The sequence below is a fragment of the Berghia stephanieae genome, chromosome 7, assembly GCF_034508935.2.
Source record: "Berghia stephanieae isolate SIO BIC M18660-M18661 chromosome 7, UCSD_Bste_1.3, whole genome shotgun sequence".
NCBI lineage: Eukaryota > Metazoa > Mollusca > Gastropoda > Nudibranchia > Aeolidiidae > Berghia > Berghia stephanieae.
In genome coordinates this window covers 66,116,620-66,144,119 of record NC_088366.1, presented here as the reverse complement: position 1 = coordinate 66,144,119, position 27,500 = coordinate 66,116,620, and the positions used below count along the sequence as shown (strand labels likewise).

Sequence of the window (27,500 nt, the reverse complement as noted above, 5' to 3'; positions counted from 1 at the left end):
TTTCTAGGTTTTTTTAATTTTTTTTTTAAGGGGGGGGGGGGGGGGGGGGAAGGGGGGATGTTTTGGGCGTTAAATTTTTGTTTTGTTTTGTTTTAAATGGTGCTTTTCATCCTTTTTTATTTTTGTCTTCCACAGATTCTCTGCTGTAAAGAAGTTAACTAAGACATTATAAAGAAGTTCAAGGTAAGATTCAATCCACCCCCCCCCCCCTCTTCGTCTCACCCCCCCCCCCCCCCCCCCACCCTCTTCGACTCACCACCACCATTCAAATCTTTATTGGGGTCTAAAAATATTATTTTTCTTTTTAATAGCAAACAAAACAACAACAACAACAACAAAATGTTTAAAACCACGAATATCTTAACATTCTAAATTGAAATTGTGACGAAAATATTTATTCGTTATTCATATGACCTAAAAGTGTATCTATCTATCTATCGCAGTGGAAATTATAAAGTCACGAGTATTTCATTATTATTTGAAATCTGGCTTTGAAAACTTCAATCTGGCAATACTACAAGGCTGGCCCTGTTGCTCTTTGAATCCATTCCCCGTTTTACAACTGCAAACATCTCGAATATGAAATTCGTCATATGGCAATACTATCTTGCAATTAGGGAGTAAAACGTTCGATGGACTCAAAAAGAAGTTTTAAAAATATGGATGTGAGTTATTGTTTTCAATTTGGTTTTATATTGTTACTTTTGGAGATTTTATAATAACCTTAAAGCCATATAGCTTAGTTGATAGAGCACTCGTGTACAATCAAATAAACCGAAATCAACCCGGGGTGAGGTTGAGATTTTGTTTTTCTGCGCCCCCCCACCCAACCCCAACCCGTATCCATCCATCAGTGTTTTGGGAAGCTGGTTCTGTTAGATCTGGCGGAAAGTACTTTGCGATAGACGAGCGTCCTGCCCAAAGGGTGTCAAGCAATTGCTACTCTTAGTTTTAGAAACCCTGAGAACCTTTGAGTGGAGGTATGCGCTTTATAAATGTTTTATTATCATTATTTTTTTAAAAATTATTATTATTATTATTATTATTATTATTATTATTATTATTATTATTATTATTATTATTATTATTATTATTTAACCGGGATAAATTCTGCCTTACGGCTTTGCATTTCTATTTATTTTTCTTCTATTTTTTTTTTAAACACGGACGTTTAACTTAAGGAAATTCCAGTTGCTTGCTTAATCAACAAACCCTAACGTTTAGCTAGTAAACGAAACGTGACAATTGCCAGTTTTCGTTTCGGCAGTTTTTTCATTTCATTTTTTAATTCTTTTAATAACGTGCTTTGCCAAGGTGCATTTTAGACGAGCACCGCTGCGCACGCAGTAAGTATTGATTGGTGATGAAGGGGAAGGGAGGGGCGGTGGCTGCAGTACATTGCAGGTGGTAATCGGGGAAAAGGGAGAGGGAGGGGGTGGGTGGAGGGGATAAGGGGGGAGGAGGGATTGATAGTTTATAGACTCCCAAGGGGGAGGGAGAGGGGGGAACTCAAGCTCAAGTCTGTGCTGTCAGCTGTAGGTAGTAGCAGGGTTGCCAGTTTGGCATTTTAAATGCCAGATTCCAAAAATCTGGCATTTTTGAAAACCGTTTGGCATTAGAAAAATCATTTGGCATTTGGCATTTTCATTTGGCATTTTCTTTTCTTGTATATTATACTTCAAATGACACCTTTTCTTAATTATTTCTAACGCGTAAAACAAACATCTTCACATTTCTTTTTCATTCTTAAAATCCAACCGTGGTGTAGTGGTTTAGCACTCCACTTAGTAGTCAGTAGGTAAATAATTACCCCAACAGGAAATTTAGTATAATTCAAAAAAACAAAAAAAAAACAAAACAAAAAAAAAAAATAAAAGAAAAAGAAAAGAAAACACGCAAGCCACCAGGATATGATAGTAAATTGTCTATCAAAAGTGAGTAGTTTTCTTAGTGGGGGTGGGAGTCAACAGACTTTGGCATCTTTTTGAGTGTTTTGGCATTTTTTGAGTCTTCCCCTGGCATTTTGTTGAAAAATAATCTGGCAACCCTAGGTAGTAGTGGTTATTTAGGCCAATCAGACAGTGATGATGCAAGATCGCACAAGTGCGCGGCATTCAACAAGCTGAGCACATCTGCGTGACAAGAGAGGTGTGCATGTGTTGTGTGTGTTTACGTGTGTGCAGTGGTGTGCTGAATCTAGAAACTGTTTTCTATTATTTGATTGAAAACAAAATCATTGATCCCTTCAATGTTTAGACTTTAGTTAGATCCGACGTCAGAGAGACAAAAATAGCTACACGGCCAGCCAGATTTCTATTGCATCATCACGTGGCACAGACAGGGGTATATAACAAAGTGTTTTGGGCTCCACTCGTTTTTACAATCACGGGTTGCAGAGTGTGTGTGTGAAATAGGATTTAAATCAACCGTTCACGCTGGTGAAATATTATTCTTATTATTATTCAAATCAAGATAAGATAAGGAATCAGATACAAGATTGTCAATATAAATAACGATTTGATTTAATTTGTTGAATAAATGGAAAATAACTGACAAGTGTTAAATTAATTAGTTGTATTGGGTAACGAGAGAGAAATTAAATATAATTTCAAAATGGAGGATGCTTACAGTCATAGCATTGCCCAGGATTGCTCGAGGTAAGCTCTCATTGTCTTTGATCATTTTATTTAATTTTTTTTCTTCCAGTTTCTCTTAGTTTTATAATATTTTTTTTCTTTCTTTTTTTTTTTTTTTTTTTTGTTTTTTTTTTCGCGATGGATCAGTAGCGCGGTGTCGGTGTCTCGGCTTGTCACAAAAGTCAAGCGATGATCACAGCGTCCACATGAATAGTACTTGGGTAGCTGAGTCTGTTAGATCTGGTGGAAAACACCTTGCTATAGACTAGCGTCCTATGAAAATGGTAGCAAGCAATAGCTACTTTCTTTTTCACGCTATAGAAACCGTATAATTTTGTTTGATTGGTTTTGTTTTGGTTTGGTTTTTTTGTTTGTGTTGGTTGTTGTTATTGTTGTTTTGTTTTGTTTTTTTTTTCTTTTTATATTGATTCTTGATGATATTTCTTTTTATATTTGATATATTTTCTTGGAGGTTTTTTTCGCTTTAGTATTGTCCGGTATAATTCTGGCATTGATAGGAATTAATCATGAAAATAATTTATGGTCTATTTCAAGAAAGGCTTCAAGGAAGTCCTAGGTTTGAGAGGGTTTTTTTGGGATTTTTTTTTTTTGACAAGATGGGAGTCATTTTTATCCCTCGATATAATTTGAAGGACGAGTATTCGGGCCAAAATTCTTCAAACGTGTTCTTTTTTTTTTTTTTATAGACGAAGGTAGTATCGTAATATTCATTTCATTAAATAAGAATAATAATTAATAATTGAGCTTTTATATAGCGCAATATCCACTGAATGTGCTCAAAGCGCTTTACAAGGGGTCCCTGGTCAACAGCAACATTTAACATGTAGGACGAGACATGACGCCTGTTAGGCGATATTACACTTTTTCGGACAAAAACAATGCTGTTAACGGCCAGGTGCTCATTTTACACCTGAGTACAGTGAGAGAATGTGAGTAAAGAGCTTTTTCCAAGGACTCAACTATGCGCGAGCGCGAGGCTCGAACCAGGACCTTCCGATCCGAAAGCGAGTGTCATACCACTAGACCACATACCGCACAAGAATAACAAAAAAAAAAAAAAAAACAAAGGCAAACAAAATAAATCAGAACAACAATTGTGCATAGTGCAATATCCACTAAACGTAACATGTTGGACGAAACAAGACGCCTGGGGGCAATGTTGCATTTTCCCCGACAAAGACAATGTTGTTTAAGGCAAGGTGCTCATTTTACACCTGAGTACAGTGAGAGAATGTGAGTAAAGAGCTTTTTCCAAGGACTCAACTATGCCTCGCTTAGAGCGGGACTTGAACCTTGGACCTTCCTATTCCAAGGCGAGTGTCATGCCACTAGACCAATAAATAGCCTCACAAGAAGGGAGTTGCCATATATGAACGGAGATTCCGATAGCTCAGTTGATAGAGCACTCGCTTCACACACAAAGGGACCGAGATCGATCCCGGGTGCAATCGAGAATTCTTCTGACCCCCCCCCCCCTCTCCCCGCACCTCGACTCTGTTCACCCAGCAGTGATTGGGTAGCTGAGTCTGTTAGATTTGGCGGAAAGTACTTTGCGATGGACTGGCGTCCTATCCAAAGGATATCAATCAATTACAAGTGTCCGTTTCACGCTATGGAAACCGGGATAAACTCCAGCTTCATGGGCCCAATGGCTCAGAATGACTTTATTTTAATACATTGAACACCAAAAACACACCTTCCCCTATTCAGTAACAATACGTGGATTAAATTCAACACATTCATAATTAAACTGTGTTTTATGTGGTGATGGACGGCGGTCTCGATAGCTCAGTTGGTAGAGCACTCGCTTCACACCCCAAAGGAACTGTGATCGATCCCAGGGAAAGTATCGTGCGATAGACTAGGGTCATATTCAAAGGGTAGCAAGCAATTTCTATTGTCCGTTTCAAGCTATAGACAAGAAACCGGGATAAGCTCCGAGTCCATGGGTGCAATGGACCTGAAGGACTATCATGTTTACTATTATGGTGATGGAATGTCGTTATCGAGGAGTATGGGGAGAGGGATGGGTGGGGGGGAGGGGGGGGGGCTAGCTTGCTTTTAAAAAACACCGAAAGCTGATTTCATCAGCAAGTATGTTGTCAATTTCGAAGGGCACTCAAACGATGTAAAGGTGAAAAAAAAAAAACAACAACAACAACAAACCCCCCCCCCCCCCCCCCCCCCCCCAAAAAAAACAAAAAAAAAACATATATATATAATAAAAACAACAAACAAACCCCAGCCAATTAAGGCTTAGAGAGTCAACCAGATAACAGCATGGCTAAAAATCTGTTGTTATCGTCGAAGTAATAATAACACTTTTAAAAATGCGGGCTATAGTTAGTTATTATTATAACAACTTGATATTATAATGAGGAAGTGTGTGTTGTTATTTTAGCGTGTTCCTGCTTTGATATTGTTTCATTTTTTAAAAAAACCCTTTAACATCGTAACATAAATTCTTTAAGACAAAAATTCCTCATCATAATTATTCAATATTTTAAGAATAATAAAAGTAAAATATCCTTTATTCATCCCTAAGGGGAAATTTGTCTTCAAGGTCTATTCCAAGGGCTGACTGAAATAACCCGCAGAACAGCGCCGCAAAATAAGCTAGGGCGAGGTGACTTGCTCAAGGCCACACAGAGCAGCGGCGGGTGATCGAACTCAGTACCTTTCGGGTACAAAGCAAAGACCGTACCGCTGAGCCACGTTGCCAATTTCCGACAATATTTTAAAAAATGTTTTGTAACGAGTGTGCCCAGAATTTATATTTAGCCGTTAAAAATAGGACAGTAAGTAACTCGGTCAATCTTTCGTTCTTTGAGTCAAACCTTTCAATGTTAAAACCCTCCCACACACTATCGACTTGGGCTGATTCAGATGGGGTTTGGTTTGTTGGTGTTTTTCATCGTGGTTCATAATCAATAACATTAGCCGAACAATGAGAAAAGACATTTGAGGGGGACGAGGAGGGAGGGAGGGGGGGGGGGGGGGCAGAAAAGATAAATTAAGATTCCACCCCCACCTCTCCCCCCCCCCCCCTGTCCCACCACTACCACTACCACCTACCCATCCATGGTTTCCAGTTGTCGAAAATGTGTGTGTGTTTGATTGTTGGTTTGTTTTGCTTTTTAAGACTGAGGTTTACTCACACATGTATCTACTTACCGTCATCCTCTCTCTCTCTCTCTCGCTCTCTCTCTCTCTCTCTCTCTCTATAATATATATATATATATTATATATATATATATATATATATATATATATATATCCTCTCTCTATCTCTATCTATCGTTTAAAGGATATAGTATATTTAACGAGAGAATAGATAGATGGAGAAAGAAAGAGAAAGATAGAAAGATAGGATGAGAAATAGGGAGAGACCAAAGAACGAGAATGAGGGACGGAACGATAGAGATAGTGTGTGTGTTTGTGTGTGTGTGTGTGAGAGAGAGAGAGAGAGAGAGAGAGAGAGAGAGAGAGAGAGAGAGAGAGAGAGAGAGAGAGAGAGAGAGAGAAAACAACGATATATAGAATAGTATTTTTTTAAAACCAATCTCGTGATGAGATACAGTGTTAACACAACAGCTTTGGATATCAGAAATCGACACACGATTATTACAGTAACGTAAACATTTTATTTTGTTTTGTACTGTATCATTTGACTGATATTCCAATGCGTGTAAACAATGAACACATTACACTATACAATCAATGGTTGGTAGGTGATATCAATGGTAGCCCATCCATCCGTTTGAAACAGTTGGATGATTATAGTTTATTAATATTAATTTATTATGTGTTCAATTGGTATCATATGCTGTGTGTAATAGGATTCAATAGTCTGATGTCACGTCCGCACCGCAATCAGCAGCGTGGTTCTAAACAAAGAAAATCGGTATTTGTTATTCTTCATGATGGCTAGAACTTTTGCACATGTCATAATGTGATCAGAATGTATAAAAGTCAAAACATGATCAGATTTACAATGTTTTTCTCCTCTGGGTGACGTTTATGCTCGTCGGCAAGTAGTTCATAAGGGCGTCCGCTATTGTTTCGATAGTTTAGAACGAGTTACTTAGTTTCTATGCGTCATTACGAGGGAAGTGACGTCACGACTGTTGAACCCTATTGGATGATATTATGCACGTCATTACACGAGTGTCGTAATAAGTTACTGCAATAACTATGTATAAGCTTTCCCACTTTTCACGCTTCGTATGCCCTTGTATATTGACAAAAGGTGATACAAAACTGTTAGTAGCAGGTGGTGTGTAAAAAGTGATGATGGTGATGATGATGATGATGATAATGATGATGATACAAAGGTGCAGGTCTTGTAATATGACTCTTGCTTTCGGATCGGAAGGTCCTGGGTTTAAGTCCCAGTCTGAGCGGCAATGTAGTTGAACTCTCCAAAAAAGTCTCTTTACTCACATTCTGTCCCCATACTCAGGTGTGAAATGAATGCCTGGCCGTTAACAGCGTTGTCTCTGTCGGAAAAAAAAAAATGGTAATGTCCCTAAAAGGCGTTATGTCTCTCACTACATGTTAAGTGTTGTTGTTGGCTAGGGGCCCCTTGTAAAGCGCTTCGAGCACGTTTAGTGGATATTGCGCTATAAAAGCTCAAATTTGAGGTGAAGAACTAGATCTATCAGAGTGAATAACAACAACAACAACAACAACAACCGTGAAAAGAAAAGCGTTCTCAAGATATGCGCCCTGTTCGTTATATATGAAGAGTGGTTTTCCGAAACTCCTAACCCCGTTTTTCAACATTTTGAGGCATTGAGGATTATTTCCCCTAAAATTTCTCATTCCTCTATTATTTTATCTATTTAAACTTCAAATTCACACACATCTATGGAAATTCTGTGTGTCAATTATGATGCTTAAAATAAAATTTACGTTTCAATTTATTTCATGGCTGGAAAATCTCAAAAAGTAGAAAAATCGACTTAACGAGTTTTGTAAAACCAGCGTTCATAGATATTAGCACAAATTGCGTTATTCAAAGAGAGAAGAAACTATTTCACGGCCCATTGATATCACTGTTGTTATTATTATTTTAATTATTATTATTATCAAAATGTGTAACATGGAAAAATTTGTCCAGTCTGCAGAAATCTCATTCCACGTCTAAGTTTGTTTTTTTATTTTAACTAGCTGACTATACAATCTAATTCTTTGCTGGCGAAAATCGGGTTTACTCTAATTTATTGGCATCAGATATTTCTATTTGTACCAAGAGAGCAGTAACAGCGATTTTTATTAACGACTAGGTGGTCTAGTGACTAGTGGTATGACACTGGCCTTCGGTCTGGAATGTCCAAGGTTCGAGTCCCGCTCTGAGCGGCGTATAGTTGAGTCTCATAAAATGCTCTTTACTCATATATATTCTCTCACCGTACTCAGGTGTAAAATGAGTACCTAGCCTTTAAAAGCTTTGTATCTGTCCGAAAATAATATAATATCGCCTAACAACATGCGTCATGTCCCGTCCTACGTGTTATATGTCGCTGTTGGCCAGGGACACCTTGTAAAGCGCTTTAAGCACGTTTGGTGAATATTGCGCTATTATTTAAATTTAATTATTTAATATTGCGCTTTATAAATACTCATGTTCTTTTGCGACGTAAAGGAAGAATAGTCCTTCTGTAATCCCCTGGTAAAAACTTTTTTACTCAGTTTCTCCTCATACTCAGGTGTAAAATGGGTACGTTAGAGTCGTTCCCGTCTTTAAAAAAACAACAAAAACCCAACATATCTCTTTACCGATTACATTTCTCGTCCTGCGTGTTAATGTTAAGTGTTGCTGTAGGCTTGGGACATTTTGTAAATCTTTTCAAACCATTTTGCGGATATTGCGCTATATTCAAGCTGGGGCAGCGTGGCTCAGCGGTACGGTCTTTGCTTCGTAACCAAAAGATACCGAGTTCGATCCCCCGCCGCTGCACTGTGTGGCCTTGAGCAAGTCACCGCGCCCTAGCTCACTTTGCGGTGCTGCGGTGCGGCTAACGCCTGGGTTATTCCTGTCTTCCCTTGGAATTTACCCTAAAGACAAATTTCCCCTATGGGGGTGAATGAAGGGAATTCTATTTATTTATGTATTTATGTAGTTGTTTATGTATTTATTTATATATTTATTTATATATTTATTTATGTATTTATTTATGTATTTATTTATTTATTTATTTATTTATTTATTTATTTATTTATTTATATGTATTTGTTTATTTATTTATTAATCATGCACTAACAATGACTATACTTAATGAAACAAAAGCTGAATGGGTTGCCGTGAAAAAGTAATAATAGCTAACACGTATAACCAAAGTGTACTTATTTGCAGGTCCGATCACCCAAATTATTTTGGGATCACTGTTGTAATGGAAATACATTATATCTCCTCTCAAACCAACACAATATATCATCCATTACAACAATGTTGAATCGATACCATAATTGCGTTCGATTACCAGACCTGAAAATAGGTGAACGTCGTTTATATCCCAACGTAAACAGTGATTGATTAATGAAATATATTATCAGGGATCAGCGTGGCTCAGTAGTACGGTCTTTGCTTCCTACCCGAAAGGTACCGAGTTCGATCACCCGCCGCTGCGCTGTGTGGCCCTGAGCAAGTCACCTCTCCTTAGCTCAATTTTCGGCGCTGCACTGCGGCTGACGCCTGAGTTATTCCAGTCTTCCCTTGGAATAGACCCTAGAGAATAATTTCCCCTTTGGGATTAATAAAGGGAATTTTTTAATTTTTATTTTTATTCTATCACTAAAAAAAAGTTAATTTCGCTGTGAAAGGGTTAAAATCAACGCAATACACACTTCAATTCTTTATTTTACACACCCTGGGTATTTTCCTTATCAACACAAATTCCTAAGAGTAAGCAATTTTAGCCTATGGACAACACACACTGTGCTATCTAAACAAATATGATTTTCTTGCATCAGATATAGATAGTATGCGCTTGGCTAAGAAGCTCATAACATTGCCATCCGGAAGTATAACGGACCAACACACAAAACTGTGCGTAACCATGAACTTTTGTAGTCGGGTTAATACAATTCAGTGAGCATTACTCATAAACGCGGATGGCAAAAAAAAAACATCAACAAAGACCTGAGTGACGTCATCTTCGAACTATCTATAGATCGAATGCGCTGGCCAGGAGTTCAACATTTTGCCATCCGGAAGTATAATGACTACACTAAACTCTGTGTAACCTGAACTTTTGTTCATGGTTAATACAGTTTTGTGAGACCATATACATCAACAATGGCTTAGTGACGTCTCTCCCATACTATCTATAGATAGAATGCGCTTGGCCAAGGAGTTCACAACATTGCCATCCGGAAGTATAACGGACCAACACACAAACTCTGTGTAACCCTGAACTTTTATAGTCTGGTTAATACAGTTTAGTGAGAACAACTCAATAACAATAACAAAGGCCTGAGTGACGTCATCTGCATACTATCTATATATTAGGATAGGCTGCTAGAATCTGTGGACTGAAAAATGTCATAAACATCAATGAATAAACAGCTTTAAAAGAAGAAAAAAAAAGAACAAAATACCAAACACGGAACGTTTCGGACTCAAAACCCTTCTTCAGCCAACAACAATTTTACACATGAACACAGTGAGGGTAGCGTCCTTCAGAGTCAATTAGGCCCACGGAGTTCCGATATCTATGACGGGAAGAGGACAATAAGAATTGTTTGCTACCCAGTTGATAGGACGCTAGTCTATCACAAAGTACTTTCCGCTCAATCTCATATTACGTATATATATATATATATATATATATATATATATATATATATATATATATATATATATATATATTAATTAAAGAGCGAGTTCAAGTTACATAATATGATGTGCAACCCCGATTAAAATTGTCAGATTGGGTAGCCATGTATTTGTGCGTGTGTGTATGTGTGTGTGTGTGTGTGTGTGTGTGGAAAGGGGTGAGGGGGGGGGGGGTGAGGTTGAGGGCTCAACAAGTGAAATTATCATAAAGATTGACATTTGTGCACGGGGCGTGGGGGATGTGTATTTACATAGTGGCACGTTTGCAGTCTCCAGTCTCAACGAACACGGGATGGAAAATGGAAAGGAAATGTTTAGATTGGACATGACTCAATGGTGGTTCCAATGGCTCAGTTGATAGAACACTCTCTTCACACGTAAAGGGGCCGAGATCGATCCCGAGTGTAGACGAGATATTTTGCTGACGTCCCCCCCCCCTCCTCTTGTCCAGCCAATAGTGAATGGGTTGCTGGGTGAGTTAGGTCTGACTGAAAGTACTCTGTTGTAGTAGGGACCTATACAAAGGAAAGAAAGACCTGATATCACTTTGTGTACTACGCCATCAAATAGTTGGTCTATAATGGTTTGGGTTACAACGTCACCAATCGACCAGATATTCGTGTTCTACGTCATCAAATAACTGGTCTATGCGTGTTTGTGTTACATCGTCATCAATCGACCAGATATCATTTTGTGAACTACGTCATCAATTACTTCATAATTATTTGGGCATAACGTAATCTATTAGTCACATATCATTCTAAATAGACCGCGTATTCTGATATAAGAACAAAGAGGAATTAGATGTTATTGTGCTTACGCCTCTAAACAGCCTTGACCTCTGTAAATTTAAACACGCCTCATGCCTACTCGTATCTTTGACACGACAACAAGAAGTGTGTAGCTGGAACTGATTGCGTTTCGATAGACATTAATTCAGAATTGATGATGAACGGCAGCAACACCAATACTTTTTTTAAAAAACAACAAACTGTAGCTTTTATAAAGAGCAATAGCCCCTAAAATGTGCTCAAAGTGCTTTACAAAGGCCCCCTGACCAACAGAACACGTAACATGTAGAACGAGACATGACGCCTGTTAGGCGATATTACAATTTTTCCGACAGAGACAACGTTGTTGACGGCCAGGTCCTCATTTTATATCTGAGTACGGTGAGAGAATGTGTGTAAAGAGTCTTTTCCAAGGACTCAGCTATGCGAAGATATAGACTCGACCCTAGGACCTTCGACCCGAAAGCGAGTGTCATACCACAAGACCACAGAGTCAATAGACTGACACAAACCAATTTTTTAAAAAAGCAATTTCTTGCCAGAAAACTTTTACTTCACAATAAATAAGTGCGGCTATGTGGTCTAATGGTATGACACTCGCTTTCGGATCTGAAGGTCATGGGTTCGAGCCTCGCTCGGCGCATAGCTGAGTCCTTGGAAAAGACTCTTTACTCACATTCTCTCATCGTACTCAGGTGTAAAATGAGTACCTGGCCGTTAACAGCGTTGTCTTTGTCCGAAAAATTGAATTGTCGCCTAACAGGCGTCATGTCCCGTCCTACATGTTAAATGTTGCTGTTGACCAGGGACCCCTTGTAAAGCGCGTTGAGCACATTTAGTGGATATTGAGCTATATAAAGCTCAATTTTAATTTTTTATTTTTATAACTCGATTATAATGACTGATTAATTTGGAGGCCATTGTAATGAAACCGATATTTCATGAAGTAAATATTATCTATAGGCATGGGTGCTAGTTTTCCGGTTCATGCCGGAATTCCGGTTTCGCGATATCTCGAAGTCAGATACCTTCGGTTTCAGTGTTTTGAGTAAAATATACTCTCGGGCCAAAATCTGAAAACGTCTTTTGTCGGGAAATGGCAGAATAAGTAAGAGGTCAAAATTTGTCATGGACACGGTGGTCAATTGTAATTGGTCAAGCTTCGACCATCTCGAAATATTCAGCTTATTTCAATTGACACCATGGCTTTGGTCAAAGCTTGGTTGTCGTAGTTTTAAACTGGATTGCTTTGTGTTCATTCTATTCAAGAATGGAAACTCATTCTACAGCCAGTGGTTCTCAGGCTACGGATTTATCGAGGTGTGAGATTTACTTAACTGTCAACTTTTTTATTTACCATCCATAGGAAAATCGTCACATTCGCTTAAAAAAAATACTTGAACTTTTATATAGCGCAATATCCACTAAACGTGCTCAAAGCGCTTTACAAGGGGTCCCTGGCCAACAGCAACACGTAACATTTAGAACGGGACATGACGCCTGTTAGGCGATATTACAATTTTTTTTGTTGGACAAAGACAACGCTGTTAACGGCCAGGTACTCGTTTTACACCTGAGTACGGTGAGAGAATGTGAGTAAAGAGCCTTCTCCAAGGACTCAACGATGCGCCGAACGCGAGGCTCGAACCCACGACCTTCCGATCCGAAAGCGAGTGTCATACCACTAGACCACATAGCCGCGACGATGCAGCCAACATTTTTCTCATTGTTTTCTTTTGTAAATCATAATATTTGAACAAAAATGTTTGTTATAGTTAAAGTATATTAACACTGTGTTGAAGCAAAAAAAAAAAAATATGTATAGACGTCTAGTAAGAACCAACAGATTTTGTGTGAAATAAATCTATTTTTGTATAGGTTGGATGTGAAGTCTTGGGGAAAGTCCGGAAAATGGCCGGTAGAGTTAAATAAAAAATGAATATATGAAATTACCTTTATTTGTCCCATATGGGATAATATTTATCTCTAAGGTCTATTCCAAGGGAGGATTGGAATAACCCAGGCGTCAGCCGCAGTGCAGCGCCGCAAATTGAGCTACGACGAGGTGACTTGCTCAAGGCCACACAGCGCAACGGCGATGGTCGAACTCGTACCTTTCGGGTACGAAGCAAAGACCGTACCGCTGAGCCACGCTGCCCCCTAAATCATCCAATGTTTAATAAGGATGATTTTTAAAATGATTTTTCCCCCGTATTTTATCTGTTTCTCCCTTTTTAACATATTTATTTCAAGCAAGGGGTACAAATATGCAAGTCTGACATCCGAACGAAGTAATGGGCCTAGGTTAACATTGTAATGGACAAAACTTTTTGTGTCATTTTTTTTTCTCTCGGAGATTTCCATTACAACAATGAGTCCATAATGACTTGGGTTAGCAGATCTGAAAATAAGTGCACGTCGGACACAAGTCGACTGTAGAATGATAAAACAATCCCAATAATCAATCTTCCTCACCTCGCAGCTGAGGCAGACTGATGGGGGGGGGGGGGGGGGGGGGGGTTATATTGTTCTGTTTTGTTTTGCTTTGTTTGGGGTTTTTTTTTCTTGTTTTTTTTTTGGTTAGGTTGTTGTATGTTTGTTTTTTGTTTTTTTGTTTTCTTTTTTTTTTTGGGTTTTTTTTTGGTTTTTTTTTTTAGGGGGGGGGGGGGGTTATTTGTGTTTGTCTTGTTGTTTGTTTGTTTGTTATTTGTTTTTATTATTCGATATGCTTGTTTGTACTTTTCAACACAAACACACATACACATACTCACCTTTTCCCGATTTCTATTGAACGGAAGTTAGACTTTTTTGTCCAATTTTTCAACCCATAAAAATGGGCGAAGGAGACGTAAATTCATTAGTCGGCTTCAAATGAACGAGAAGGCTGGTGCAGAAACAACAAACAAACAAACAAAGAAACAAACATTCGATGTTTACCTTCGATACACGGTGACAAGTAATTCTTTACAAATATGTCAGTCCTAATGCGCATGAGGTAAGATCATTAGTAGGTAGGCATCCTTCCGTCTCAAGAGACGATGGTTTGAGCCCTATATGGCTTTTTGTCTCATCAGTCTTGTTGAGAGCAACGACGGGTGTGACTCAGCAGACCAATCCTTGCATGGCAGTCTAATAGAGCGAAAATGTCGTATCGTATCGTATCAGAGCTTATAGCGACGTGTACTTATATGCAGGTCTGACATCCGAACCAACTTATTATGAGCCCAGTTTAACATTATTGTGATGGGCAATATTTTGCGTCGTGTTTTTGAGATTTCCATTACAAGGGAGGCCTTCCGAAAGCTCCTACATCCCCAGTATTTTTTTATAATGTTCTAGAGGGGTTTGGGAGGAGGGAAACTTTTTTTTATAATGTTCTAGTAGGGGTTTTGGGAGGGGGGAAACTTTTTTTTATAATGTTCTAGAGGGGGTCTGGGAGGGGGGAAACTTTTTTTTATAATGTTCTAGTAGGGGTTTTGGGAGGGGGGGGGGGGGGAACTTTTTTTATAATGTTCTAGTAGGGGGTCTGGGAGGGGGGATATTTTTTTTATAATTTTCTAGTAGGGGCTTTGGGAGGGGGGATACTTTGTTTTTTTAAAGTTTCCTCCCTCACAAACCCCCAACTAGAACATTATATAAAAAAAAAGAATACTGGGGATGTAGGAGCTTTCGGAGGGCCTCCCCATTACAACAATGAGCCCATAACAAATTGGGTTATCAGACCTACAAATAAGTGCACGTCGGCTTATATGATTAAAAAGCCTTTTACCGTGAATCTGCGAAACGTTCATGCATGGAATCATAGATCGTAGAGAAGCCATTTTTCAAAGTTTTATAAACAACATTCATTGTTATTCTGACAATTATCGCTATTTCAAATTATTAGATCTCTATTACACAACGTTCACGTATTTGCAGTTCTGATAACCCAATTTCTTCTGCCTTATGGGCTCATTGTTGTAATTGAAATCTAAAAAAAATGACGCAAAATATTATATTACAACGATGTTAAACTGGGCCCATTAGTGGGTTCGGATGTCAGACCTGTATATATGTACACGTCACTAATATACAAATAGATACTTCCACTTGATGGTGGTACCTTGTCTTAAGTATTTCAACTTACGTGCATTCACATATATAATATTATAATCGACGTTCACTTATTTTCAGGTCTGATAACCCAGCTTATTATGGACCCATTCTCAAACTAAAGCAAAATATTTGAAAAAAATACATCACAAAAGTGTAATATTATCAAGCGCCATAGTTGTATTGGATAATCAGACCTTAAAATATGTCTACTTTGATTTATACCGACCCCTATTATATTGTTACCTTTTTTTATAACATCTACGTTGATTGATAAAATTGACACATTCTAAATTGCAATTTCTAGCTTCCCTTTGGATAGGACGCTCTTCTATCGCAAAATACTTTCAGCCAGATAGATCCCCATTCACTGCTGGGTGGATAGGGGGGGGGGGGGGTGGATGTCAGAAGAAAGTCTGGTCTACACTCGAGATGGAACACGGCCCATTGGCGTTGAATAGAATAGAGTGCTCTAACAACTGAACTTTTGGGTCGTCCCCCCCCCCCCCCACCTCCCACCACCCGACGACAAATAATGATCTCGCGTTTTGTTTTCGTCATTATATTTTTTATGTTTTTTAATTTAAAAGAAAACAACTTTTTTTGGTAGTGTTTTTTTTTTTTTTTTTTTTGGGGGGGGGGGGGGGCGGTGGTTGTCTTTTTTTTTTATGTTGTATTTTTTTGGGGGGGGGGGGGGGGGGGAAGGGGCTAGTTTTCATTTCCTGTTTTGTTTTCTAAATGTTTTTTTTTAATTTTTTAACTCGATATAATTTTTTTTTCTGATTGCAGCAAAGCGCTCCTCATGGGAGAAGAAGGAAAAGACGGAATGGAACTCAGAGCCCCCAGTGATGAGGCCATCCCTCCCAACCCGGACACTACACAAGAGGCGACAAACCCAGACAGACATGGAGAGCAGAGCTTCACCAAGAGGAAAATCCTGAAGAACGTCTTCATCGTGTGCCTGGCCTTCTGTTTTCTCTTCACGGCGTTCCAGTCCATGTCCAATCTACAGACCAGTTTGAATCGGGAAGAAGGTGAGCTGGACAGTGGTGTATGGTTGGGGCGTGTGGTGGTGATTGGTGGTGGGTGGGTTGGTGGTTTGATGTGTTGTTGTTTTGCTAATGGGTGGTTTGACGGTTTTGTGATATATTATCTATGACTCCTTTGTTTCAACCTATACACTACTCGTGTCCATCCCGCCAGGTATCGGATCCATCAGTCTGTCTCTGATCTACGCCAGTCTTATCGTGTCCTGTCTCTTCATGCCAAAGTTTACCATCGCCAGACTGGGTTGTAAATGGACCATCCCCATCTCCATGGTCGGCTATATCCTGTACATGGGTGCCAATTTCTACGCTGTTAAGGGTACGTACGTTTTATATTATAAATACTAGTGGATAATTCGCAATATTTGCGGAGAAATATAAGCTGTTATGTACAGGCACACATATATATTAATTTCTATAATAATTTATTGTGCAAATTAACATAGATCAAGAGGAATCTTTTGATCCGTTAGCGATCAGAATCAGTCCGGGAATAAAGTTTGTAGGTGCGCACAAATCAATCTGGTAATAGATGGCGACTCACCACACCAAATGGCCGATTATTATCCCTAGTAGATTTTATAAATAACATTTGAGTCAAAGGGTGATAGAATTACCCTGTATTTAAGAAAGGTTTACAAGTTACTTGTATATCAATAATATATATATATATATATATATATATATATATATATATATATATATACAATATCATAATTTTAAGAATTGCCAACATTCTGTGATAAATGATAAAAGTATAAATTTGCTGTACGAAAATTTGGCCTCAGTCTTATATATATTTATATATATATATATATATATATATATATATATATATATATATATATATATATATTATATGTAAAATATCATAATTTTTAAAGAATTGCCAACATTTCTGTGATAAATGATAAAAGTATAAATTTGCTGTACGAAAATTTGGCCCCAGTCTTATATATATATAATATATATATATATATATATATATATATATATATATATATTATATATATTATATATATATGCGAAGTGACTATTCTCACCCCCTAGTCTAGGATGCTAGTCTTCATAATAGTAGTCCACAATTGTTGTATGTTTAATCCAAAGGTTGTAATGCAGTAATTTGTTAAGTTTCTTGTCACAAGTTGCACAATTTAAAAAAAAAATCAATCAAATCCAAATCGCAAAAAGCCGGCGACGTTTTTTTCGGTAATCCAATCGGCCGGGGGGGGGGGGGGGGCTGGGGGGGTTAGAGGCAGCCAATATTATATATATATATATATATATATATTATATATATATATATATATATATATATATATATATATATATATATATATAATATAATAATATAAAACTTACAACTATAAAAAGAATCTGAATGATTCCCACCTTTTTCTCAGAGACAGCATTTTTAAAAAGTCAAACATGTATCTTTATATTTTTTAAGTCAACATCTTTAAAAACGTTATTTTTAGAACTAAGACCACAGGAGCTCCATCGAGAAAGCAAACGGCCATTGTTGTTAACACGTCATGTTGTCTCTGTGGCCATACAAGAACTATATATGGAAACAGCACTATTTACACAGCCCGTGTTATTCCATTGTGTGGTTTATGCAGATTTCACCTCGTTGTGTTGTGGTTAACGTGTAAATAATATCATATGTAACTATGAAGATGCTTGAATAGCAAATCAAATGCCTAGCGTCTAGGCCTGTACCGACGTGAGCATATGCGACTCACCTTCTCAAAACGGTAGTAGTTACTACTAGTAGTAGCGTATGGCTACACCTCCAAATTATGTTAGTCAATCCATGATGACAGGTACAGGTCATCTCCGGCTTCAAATATTATTTCGTACCCCCCTTCTAATTTTGTTACTGGGCATTGCAGGACCAGATGATCGATGGTCTGACGTCCCCCTTTGCCTCAAAACGGTGTTATATTGGGATTGAATTAGGCACTTGAAATTGAAATAATTGCTGGAAATAAGCAAAAAAAAGTAGTCCTGGGCCACGAGGCCCATATAGGCCCGGGAATTTATAATCCTTGTTTCTATAGCGTGAAACGGACAAGTTTGATATTAATTTGCAAGCAATTGCTATTTTCCTTTTACGATATAGAAACCGGGATAAACTCCGGCTCCATGGGCCTCATAATGACTCTGAAGAACTACGTTATTTGAAGGATCAAATTTTAGTGAAATTTAACGCGTGGTAATATGACGTCACAAATTATTGTTATTATTGTAAACTTGATATCATTACGCGTTACTATTTAGGCGGGAAATACTAACGATAGAGTGAAAATGGAGAGACTTCGTATGGGAACAATACAGACAATGGACGTTTCGGGTACAAACCCTTCGTCAGCACAACAATACACAAATTAACGTAGAAAACAAATAAAATTAAAATTCAAAATAACTTGTATCGTCTGTACTCTCTCTCTCTCTCTCTCTCTCTCCCTCTCTCTTTCTCTCTCTCTATCTATCTCTCTATCTCCCTCTCTCTCTATATATATCTCCCTGTCTCTCTCCATCTCTCTAACTCTCTCTATATTTCTATCTCTCTCTATCTTTCTCTCTCTCTCTCTCTCTCTCTCTCTCTCTCTCTCTCAAGTCAAGTCAATGTTGAAAATAACCAAAATATCTTTATTTTTATTTATGTTTAATTTGTTTTGTTTTGTTTTGTTGTTTTTCCCTCCAGCCACCATGTTTCCCGCCGCCATCATCATCGGTCTCGGCGCAGCCCCTCTGTGGTCGGCCAAGTGCACGTACCTGACCCAGGTGGGAATGTGGTACGCCAAGATGACGGGACAGACCAAGGACGCCGTCATCAACCAGTTCTTTGGATTCTTCTTCCTTTTCTTCCAGAGTTGTGAGTAGCAATCATATCATTGGCATAGTTTTGTTGGGTTTTTTTTGTTTTGTTTTGTTTTTTTACTTTTTGTTCTTTTTGTTTGATTTGACTTTGATTGCTTTTTTTTTTTGTTTTTGTTTTTTTTTTTTTTTTTTTGTTGGGGTTTTTTTTTTCTTTGCTTTTTGGGTTTGGTTTTGGATTTTACTTTGTTTTTTGTTTTTTGTTTTTGTTGTTGTTGTTCTAGGGTTTTTTGTGGGGTTTTATATCCTCATTGTTTTAGTTTATGATTCTTTTTTTTTTTTTGGGGGGGGGGGGGTAAATCTGTTTTTTGTTTTTGTTTTTATTTTTTTTTGGGGGGGGGGGGGGGGTGTTGTTGTTTATTTTTAAATCTGACTTGCTTTGGGGACTTTTTTCATCTCATCGTTCTTCTATTTTTATTCTTTTCATCTCTTTATTTCTTTAAATTTTTTGTCTTCTGGTTTTGTTTTTTGTTTTGTTTTGTATATTTGTTTCTTTTGTTTTGTTCTTTAAATGTACATTTCTATTCTATTCAGCCTGTTTTCATCACATGCCACGTCATTTGTTTACTGGTTTATCTCTCCCGGATGTAATAATAATAACATCTGATTTGACGATAACACAAAATTTCTATACCTAGGTCCTGATGTTTCCTGATAACGTTTTCAATACAATTGAAAGGGGCCAACGGGGACTCAATTTAATTTCCATTCCATTCAATATTTGATTATTGTCGTCATGATTTGATAATTATTTCATAAAAAAGGAACATGATGTACACAGTAGTAAGCATGTAAGTGTAATTCCCTGCAACAGCTTCTGATGTCATCTTCAGACCAACCGTTTACAAAGACTTTATCAATTTCTATTTATAGATTCAAATCAGAGGTGTAAAATATAAACTGTTGTCTCACAAGACTTATTAAATGGGAAAAATAAGATATAATATATATATATATATTATATATATATATATATATATATATATATATATATATATTATGCATACGTATTTATTATATTATATTATTTTATTATTATTATTATTATTATTATTATTATTATTATTATTATTATTTATTATTAATTATTATTATTATTATTATTATTATTATTATTATTATTATTATTATTATTATTATATTATTATTTTATTATTATTATTGTTATTCATAATACTAATAGTGATAAAGATGATAATGATAATATATATAATAATAATAATAATAATAATAATAATAATAATATAATAATAATAATATAATAATAATAATAATAATAATAATAATAATAATAATAATATAATAATAATAATAATAATAATAATAATAATAATAATAATAATAATATAATAATAATAATAATAATAATAATAATAATAATAATAATAATAATAATTAATAATAATAATAATAATACAAGTTGTGAGAATGGAGAGAGAGAGAGAGAGAGAGAGAGAGAGAGAGAGAGAGGGAGAGAGAGATAGAGAGACAGAGACAGAGAGAGAGAGAGAGAGAGAAAGAGAGACAGACAGAAATGGACATATAGATAGATAGAGAAACTACCACTCTAAGACTTGACCAGATTCTGGCTAATTCGATCCTTTGGATAATTCGTCTCGTTTGTTTCTCTCTCCAGCCCAAATCTGGGGTAACCTCATCTCATCCCTGGTGTTCACCCCGCCCCACGACGATGAAGTCATGGAGAATGTCTGTGGAGCACAGTTCTGTACCGGAAACTCTTCCAACTTCGAACAGGATAAAGTCAAGGTGCGTATACACTCTACAATAGATAGTTCGAAGATGAAGTCACTCAGGTCTTTGTTATTGTTTATGAGTTTATGAGTAATGCTCACTGAAATGTACTAACCCGACTATAAACGTTTATGGATACACACAGTTTTGTGTGTTGGTCCGTTATACTTCCGGATGGCAATGTTGTGAGCTTCTTAGCCAAGCGCATACTATCTATACAGTCTGTAGCTCAACATTCAACAACGAATACATAACTGAACTTGAGCTCTTATATAGTGTAATATCCACTAAACGTGCTCAAAGCGCCTTACAAGGGATCGCTGGCCAACAGCAACATGTAACATATAGAACGAGACATGACGCATTTTAGGCGAGAATACATTTTTTTCGGACAGACACAACGCGGTTAACGGCCAGGTACTCATTTTACACCTGATTACGGTGAGTAAAGAGCCTTTTCCAAGGACTCAACTATACGAGGTTCGAACCCAGGACCTTCCGATCCGAAAGCGGGTGTCATACCACTAGACCACATAGCCGCACATAGGTAGTAAACGTTTTACTGTGGGTGGGAGGGGGGGGGGGGGGGTTAATGGCTGAAGAAAGGTTAGGAGGACGAGCAGCAACATTTTACATATAGATAGAATGCGCTTGGCCAAGGAGTTCACAACATTGCCATCCGGAAGTATAACGGACGAACACACAAACTCTGTGTAACCATGAACTTTTATAGTCTGGTTAATACAGTTTAGTGAGAACAACTCACAAACGCGGATGGCAAAAACAATAACAAAGGCCTGAGTGACGTCATCTTCATACTATCTATACCGAATCAAAGAACTTAGACAAACAGAACAATTATCTGTATAGATCTGTGTTCTTATTGATGCGATGCGTTCCTGTAAAACGTAGGCCTACAACTACAACACACAACACTATGTGTGACCTTGCACCTTTGTATGATAGCGGAGATAGCGATAAAAAGATTGTGTGCGTTTGGCTAAGAAACTCACAACATTGCCATCCGGAAATACTATGTGTAACCTCGAACGTTTATAGATAGTATGCAGATGACGTCACTCAGGCCTTTGTTATTGTTTTTGCACATCCGCGTGTGTGAGTTGATCTCACTAAACTGTATCAACCAGACTATAAAAGTTCATGGTTACACAGAGTTTGTGTGTTGGTCCGTTATACTTCCGGATGGCAATGTTGTGAGCTTCTTGGCCAAGCGCATTCTATCTATAGTCTGGTTAATACAATTAAGTGAGAATTACTCATTAACGCGGATGGAAAAAAAAAAAAAAAAACAATAACAAAGACCCGAGTGACGTCAACTTCATTCTACCTATAAAAACAGACCAATTATCCGTGTTGATCTTTTCTCTAATCGATGTAATGCGTTCCAGTAAAATGTACAACACACAAAAACTATGTGTAACCTTGAACTTTAATATTATATTATAGAGGAGACAGCGATGTAATAGTAATGATTTAGAGACACGAAACTTCTGAAGGGGTAATAGCAGCGACATCTATAGTATATGAAGTCCTAGGGTAATCAGGTTTTAATAGCAGGCGATGTGTATTGACGTCAGATCGTGTCAAGTAGGTAAACATCCTCTCACTTTTAATGTTTATAAATTGTAATACAATTGAAATTTGGCACGCGTTTTGACAGCTTTCTATATTCAGATGTGATTTCTTGTCACAAATTTCTTTCAGACTATCTATAAACTTTTGTGTATTTGTACGATTGATATAGCGGGAATAAATGGTGTGTATTTAATTTAATCAAACACACACACCATCAATACACACATGCCATGTTTACCTACCTGACATTGAAGGCCTACATACGAAAGGAACCCCTACGTTTCAAGTCTCCGTATTAACATTGTAGCCTCCGTTTATAGTCTTGTCTGACTGATGGAATTTGGTGAAAATTAATCATTAAAATGGATTTCTGAAAACGATAACAATGACAAATAGCCGAGTGACGTTAATTTCGTTTATTCTATATATTTTTAAAATCTGTCCACCCAGCTGTGAATGAGTAACTGAGTCTGTTAAATTTGGCGGAAAGTGCTTTGCGATAGACTAGCGTCCTATCCAAATGGTAGCTAGCAATTGCTCCAAATCCATGGGATGAATGGCTTGAAGGACTACCAAAAAAAAAATTAAAAATGAAAATGGCTTTTTGAAAACAATAACAAAGAGCTGAGTGACGTCAACTGCATTCATTCTATACCGTTGCTATTTTTAATTGTTTTCTTGTGACACGAAAGACGTTTTGAATTCAATTCTGCGTCAATCAACCAGGGGATTGAACCCTTGTAGTAATAGGTTCTTTTTAACCCTGTCAACACAATAGACTCAAAAATCGATAAATCTATGAATTTTCTTTTAACAATGGAGTTAAATCTGAATAACATGACGAGAGAGGGGGGCAGGAATCGATGGGCTGTAACCGATCGGAGATCCCAGTACTAAAAAGTACTTAACTCTCATTTTTAAAAGCGATACCGATACTCATGTACTAGAATCTGTGGATTGTAAAAAGTAATAAAAACAAAAAATGATTATAACAGCTTCAAAAGAAAATTAAATTAAAAAAAAAAGAACAAAATATCAAACACGGAACGTTTTGGCTCAAAACTCCTCTTAAGAAATAGTTCCGTGATTTGAATTTTTGTTCTTTTTTTTTTTTTAAGCTGTTTTATTCGGTCGTGTTTATTACTTTTAAAGTTTTATTTTCACCATTTTTCAGCTAACCAATGGTCGATATAAAAGCATAATCGCCTTAAATGAGCCGTCATTCATTTCCATTCAAACATAATCCACGCTTCCTGACTCAATAAACTACAATTTGGGGTTTTTGTATACTTGAGCATTGTTGGGTTTTTCTTTAAAACATTTCAGAATTTAATTACGCAATATCCGCTAAACATGCTCAGAGCGCTTTACAAGGGGCCCCTGAGTCCAACAGCAACACTACTTAAAGACTCTTTACTCACATTCTCTCACCGTACTCAGGTGTAAATTAAAAGGAGTACCTAGGTACCAGGCCTTAACAGTATTGTCTCTGTCGGAAAAAAAATTCTAATGATATCACCTAAGAGGTGTCATGTCTCGTTCTACTACATGTTACGTGTTGCTGTTGCTCAGGGACCCTTTGTAAAGCGTTTTGAGCACGTTTAGTGGATGTTGCGCTATATAAAAGCTCAAGCTCAAGTTGTTGTTTTGTTTTTTTGAGGTTTTTTTTTTTGGGGGGGGGGGGGGTGTTGTTTTTTTTTCTACTGCAGTTAATTTGTTTAAGTATGTTATTTTTCATAAGAATCGATTTTTTTTCGTTCGATTGAGAAATTTTAATCGGAAAAACATCTGTTTTGGTTCAAGTACGAGTATAGATAGAATGCGCTTGGCCAAGGAGTTCACAACATTGCCATCCGGAGGTATAACGGACCAACACACAAACTGTGTGTAACCATGAACTTTTATAGTCTGGTTAATACAGTTTAGTGAGAACAACTCACAAACGCGGATGGCAAAAACAATAACACAGGCCTGAGTGACGTCATCTGCATACTATCTATAGATATTTTTTTTTCTCTCGATAGAATCGATTTTTTGTTTTATTATCGATTGTGAACTGTAAAAGGGAATCCCACGTGTGTTTGACATTGTCATGTGTTACGTCGTGTAAGATTACTGTTACTCAAGGGTGTCGAGAAGGATCTAGAAGGAATTGACGCCAATGTTAAGCCTCTTAAAAATGTCGATATTTTCGGTGTTGATAGAGAGGGCAAGGGAATGATGACAATACTATTCTACCGTATTGTGGATAAAAACCCATATTTCAAAATTTGGCCAGAAAACTCGTCCTTCAAATATCGATCGATTTAAATGACTCTCATCTTGGCAAAAACTCTCAAACCCGGGACTTCGCCGAAGTCCCGGGTTTGAGAGTTTTTGCCAAGATGAGAGTCATTTAAATCGATCGATATTTGAAGGACGAGTTTTCTGGCCAAATTTTGAAATATGGGTTTTCCATAGTACGGTAAAATAGTACTACCCTACTCTTTAAAAAAATCGTATTAATGTGATTTTTTTTGTAACCTTAATTTTTTCGTGTTTTGTTGTTTGTCTCCTGACGAAGGCCAAGGGCCGAAACGTTGTTTGTTTTGCGCTTTTCCCTTATAATAATATACAAGTCACATTTACTCACTTTCTTCTTCTTCTTCATCTTCTTCTTCTTCTTCTTCTTCTTCTTCTTCTTCTTCGTTCCCGTCACGTCACATGGTCAGTCCGGTCTGGTGAATGAAGCCCACAGTGGTCCTGAGGTCGTCCTCATTGCCGTACAGCTTCTTTGAGTATGGGGTTGGGTCAGGCCAGAAGTTCCTTCTCAACTGGTTCTCACTTTAATTTTCTATCCATCTTATTGGCTCATTTAGGAAGGCACCTCTAGCTTTTGGTTTTAGAAATGATGTACCCCGTTAACATTTTCTCGAGTTCATAGGCATGGAAACTGGATTCGAACCAATTTGCTCGATTTCCAATATGGTTGAACTCGAGAGAATTTCAGTTATGAAGCGTCGTCAATTTGGAGGTGTCTCCGTGAAGTGAGAAAAAAAGAAAAGAAAAGAAAGAAAAAGAAACATGACAGAGACTCAGTGACGTGTAACTGTTTTATGGCCAAATTCATTATTATTATATTAAGACGGCATGGGTAGTTTTTAGCAACAAACGTTTTCGGCGTCATTTTGCTTTGTATGTTGTTTTGTTTTGTTTGTTTTTTGTTTTTGGTGGGTTTTGTTTGTTTGTTGTTTTTTTTTTTGTTTTTTTTTTTTTTTGCTTTCAGTAAGACTTTTATTTGTTGTTGTTGCTTTGACGTAGCTTTTGAATTTTGACGGAGACAGGCTTTCTGTTGATGTGTGTAGTATTAGCGTTTGTTCGTGTACTGTGTTAGGGCTTCTTCTTCTTCCTCTTCAAGTACCAAGTCTGTGCCAGACATCGGTGATCATGGTACGCCATCATGGCGTGTTATAGTTACGTCATGATGCGCCATTCATCTCTCTGATTAGATAACCTCAGAAAACTAATATAATTCTTCTCTTTCTTTGTCACCCAGCTGTTCAAACTATTCAAATATGTTTTTCTTGGTCTACCTTTACTCTTTTTACCTTCTATCTTTCCTTTGAGAGCGAGACACCAGACTCTAAGCGCTTAAATTACATATTACTTTGGCTGAAACATAATCATTTACACACACAAGCACACACACACACACACACACACACACACACAACATAACACAAACCAAACCTATCTTGCTTCTCATACCATCTACAAGGGGAATTTGATATTTTATTTATTTCATCATTGCGTTTGTCTCCCCCCCCCCCCCCCTACAGGTGTACACAGTCTGTGGTATTTACCTGGCTTGTGCCGTCACCGCCATGATCATCGTCATCATTTTCCTGGACCCGATCAAACTGGACAAGGAGGATAACGAGGAGGACAAGGGTTTGAACCCTAAACTGTTACTAGCCACCTTCAAACACCTGCTGAAGTCTCGGGTTCAACTCATGTTGATCCCCATCACCATCTACAGTGGAATTGAACAGGCTTTCATTACTGGTGATTATACCAAGGTAAATATTTATTATTGATTTTATGGAAAGTAACAAATTTTGAACAAAAGTGGGATGTCAAAAGAAAATTAAATGTTACAATTTAATGAAAATTAAATGTTACAATTTAATGAAAATCAAATGTTACAATTTTAAGAAAATCAAATGTTACAATTTTAAGAAAATCAAATGTTACAATTTTAAGAAAATTAAATGTTACAATTTTAAGAAAATCAAATATTACAATTTTAGGAAAATTAAATGTTACAATTGTAGATGATCTATTAAGCCATGATACCATTTACTTTTCTTAAAATTGTAACATTCAATTTTCGTAAAAGTGTAACATTTAATTTTCTTGAAACTGTAACATTTGATTATCGTAAAATTTCTAAATTTAATTTCCTTAAAATTGTCACATTCAATGTTATAAAAATTATCATGTCGATAAGGTCTTATAAATCACCATTGAACACGTTGGACGGAGATTAACGTTCTATAAATTTTATTGTTTATTTATTTATTTACTTATTTATTTATTTATCTATTTATTTATTTATTTATCTATTTATTTATTTATTTATTTATTTGAATTTTGTCCTATGGTGAACTTATATCAAATGTTAAATATGCTCATGTAAGCTATAATTAATCAGCATTGACTTATTCTTCTTGTCATGTTTCCATCCGTCCTCTAGGCGTACATCAGCTGTTCCCTGGGTATCTGGAACCTCGGCTACGTCATGATATGTTATGGAGTAGTGGACGCTCTGTGTTCTTACATCTTTGGTCATCTGGTCAAATAC

The 27,500-nt window shown here is 37.0% G+C and overlaps 1 protein-coding gene across 2 annotated transcripts in view; it reads left to right on the top strand.

The window, feature by feature from the left end:
* The first annotated feature begins 2,381 nt into the window (after nt 1-2,381).
* LOC144977676 (protein unc-93 homolog A-like) overlaps nt 2,382-27,500 on the top strand; it is a 27,805-nt gene continuing 2,686 nt past the window's right edge. The window contains exons 1-7 of one of the 2 annotated variants that reach the window (XM_078923116.1): nt 2,382-2,657; nt 16,170-16,414; nt 16,584-16,745; nt 19,137-19,307; nt 20,946-21,076; nt 26,476-26,715; nt 27,393-27,500. The exon at nt 27,393-27,500 is cut by the window's right edge and continues 28 nt beyond it. In XM_078923116.1, the coding sequence (XP_078779242.1) occupies nt 2,614-2,657; nt 16,170-16,414; nt 16,584-16,745; nt 19,137-19,307; nt 20,946-21,076; nt 26,476-26,715; nt 27,393-27,500 (1,101 nt within the window). In that variant the 5' untranslated portion in view covers nt 2,382-2,613. Of the gene's footprint in view, nt 2,658-14,115; nt 14,284-16,169; nt 16,415-16,583; nt 16,746-19,136; nt 19,308-20,945; nt 21,077-26,475; nt 26,716-27,392 lie in introns of those variants that run through there. The other variant, XM_078923117.1, reaches the window with a different exon arrangement.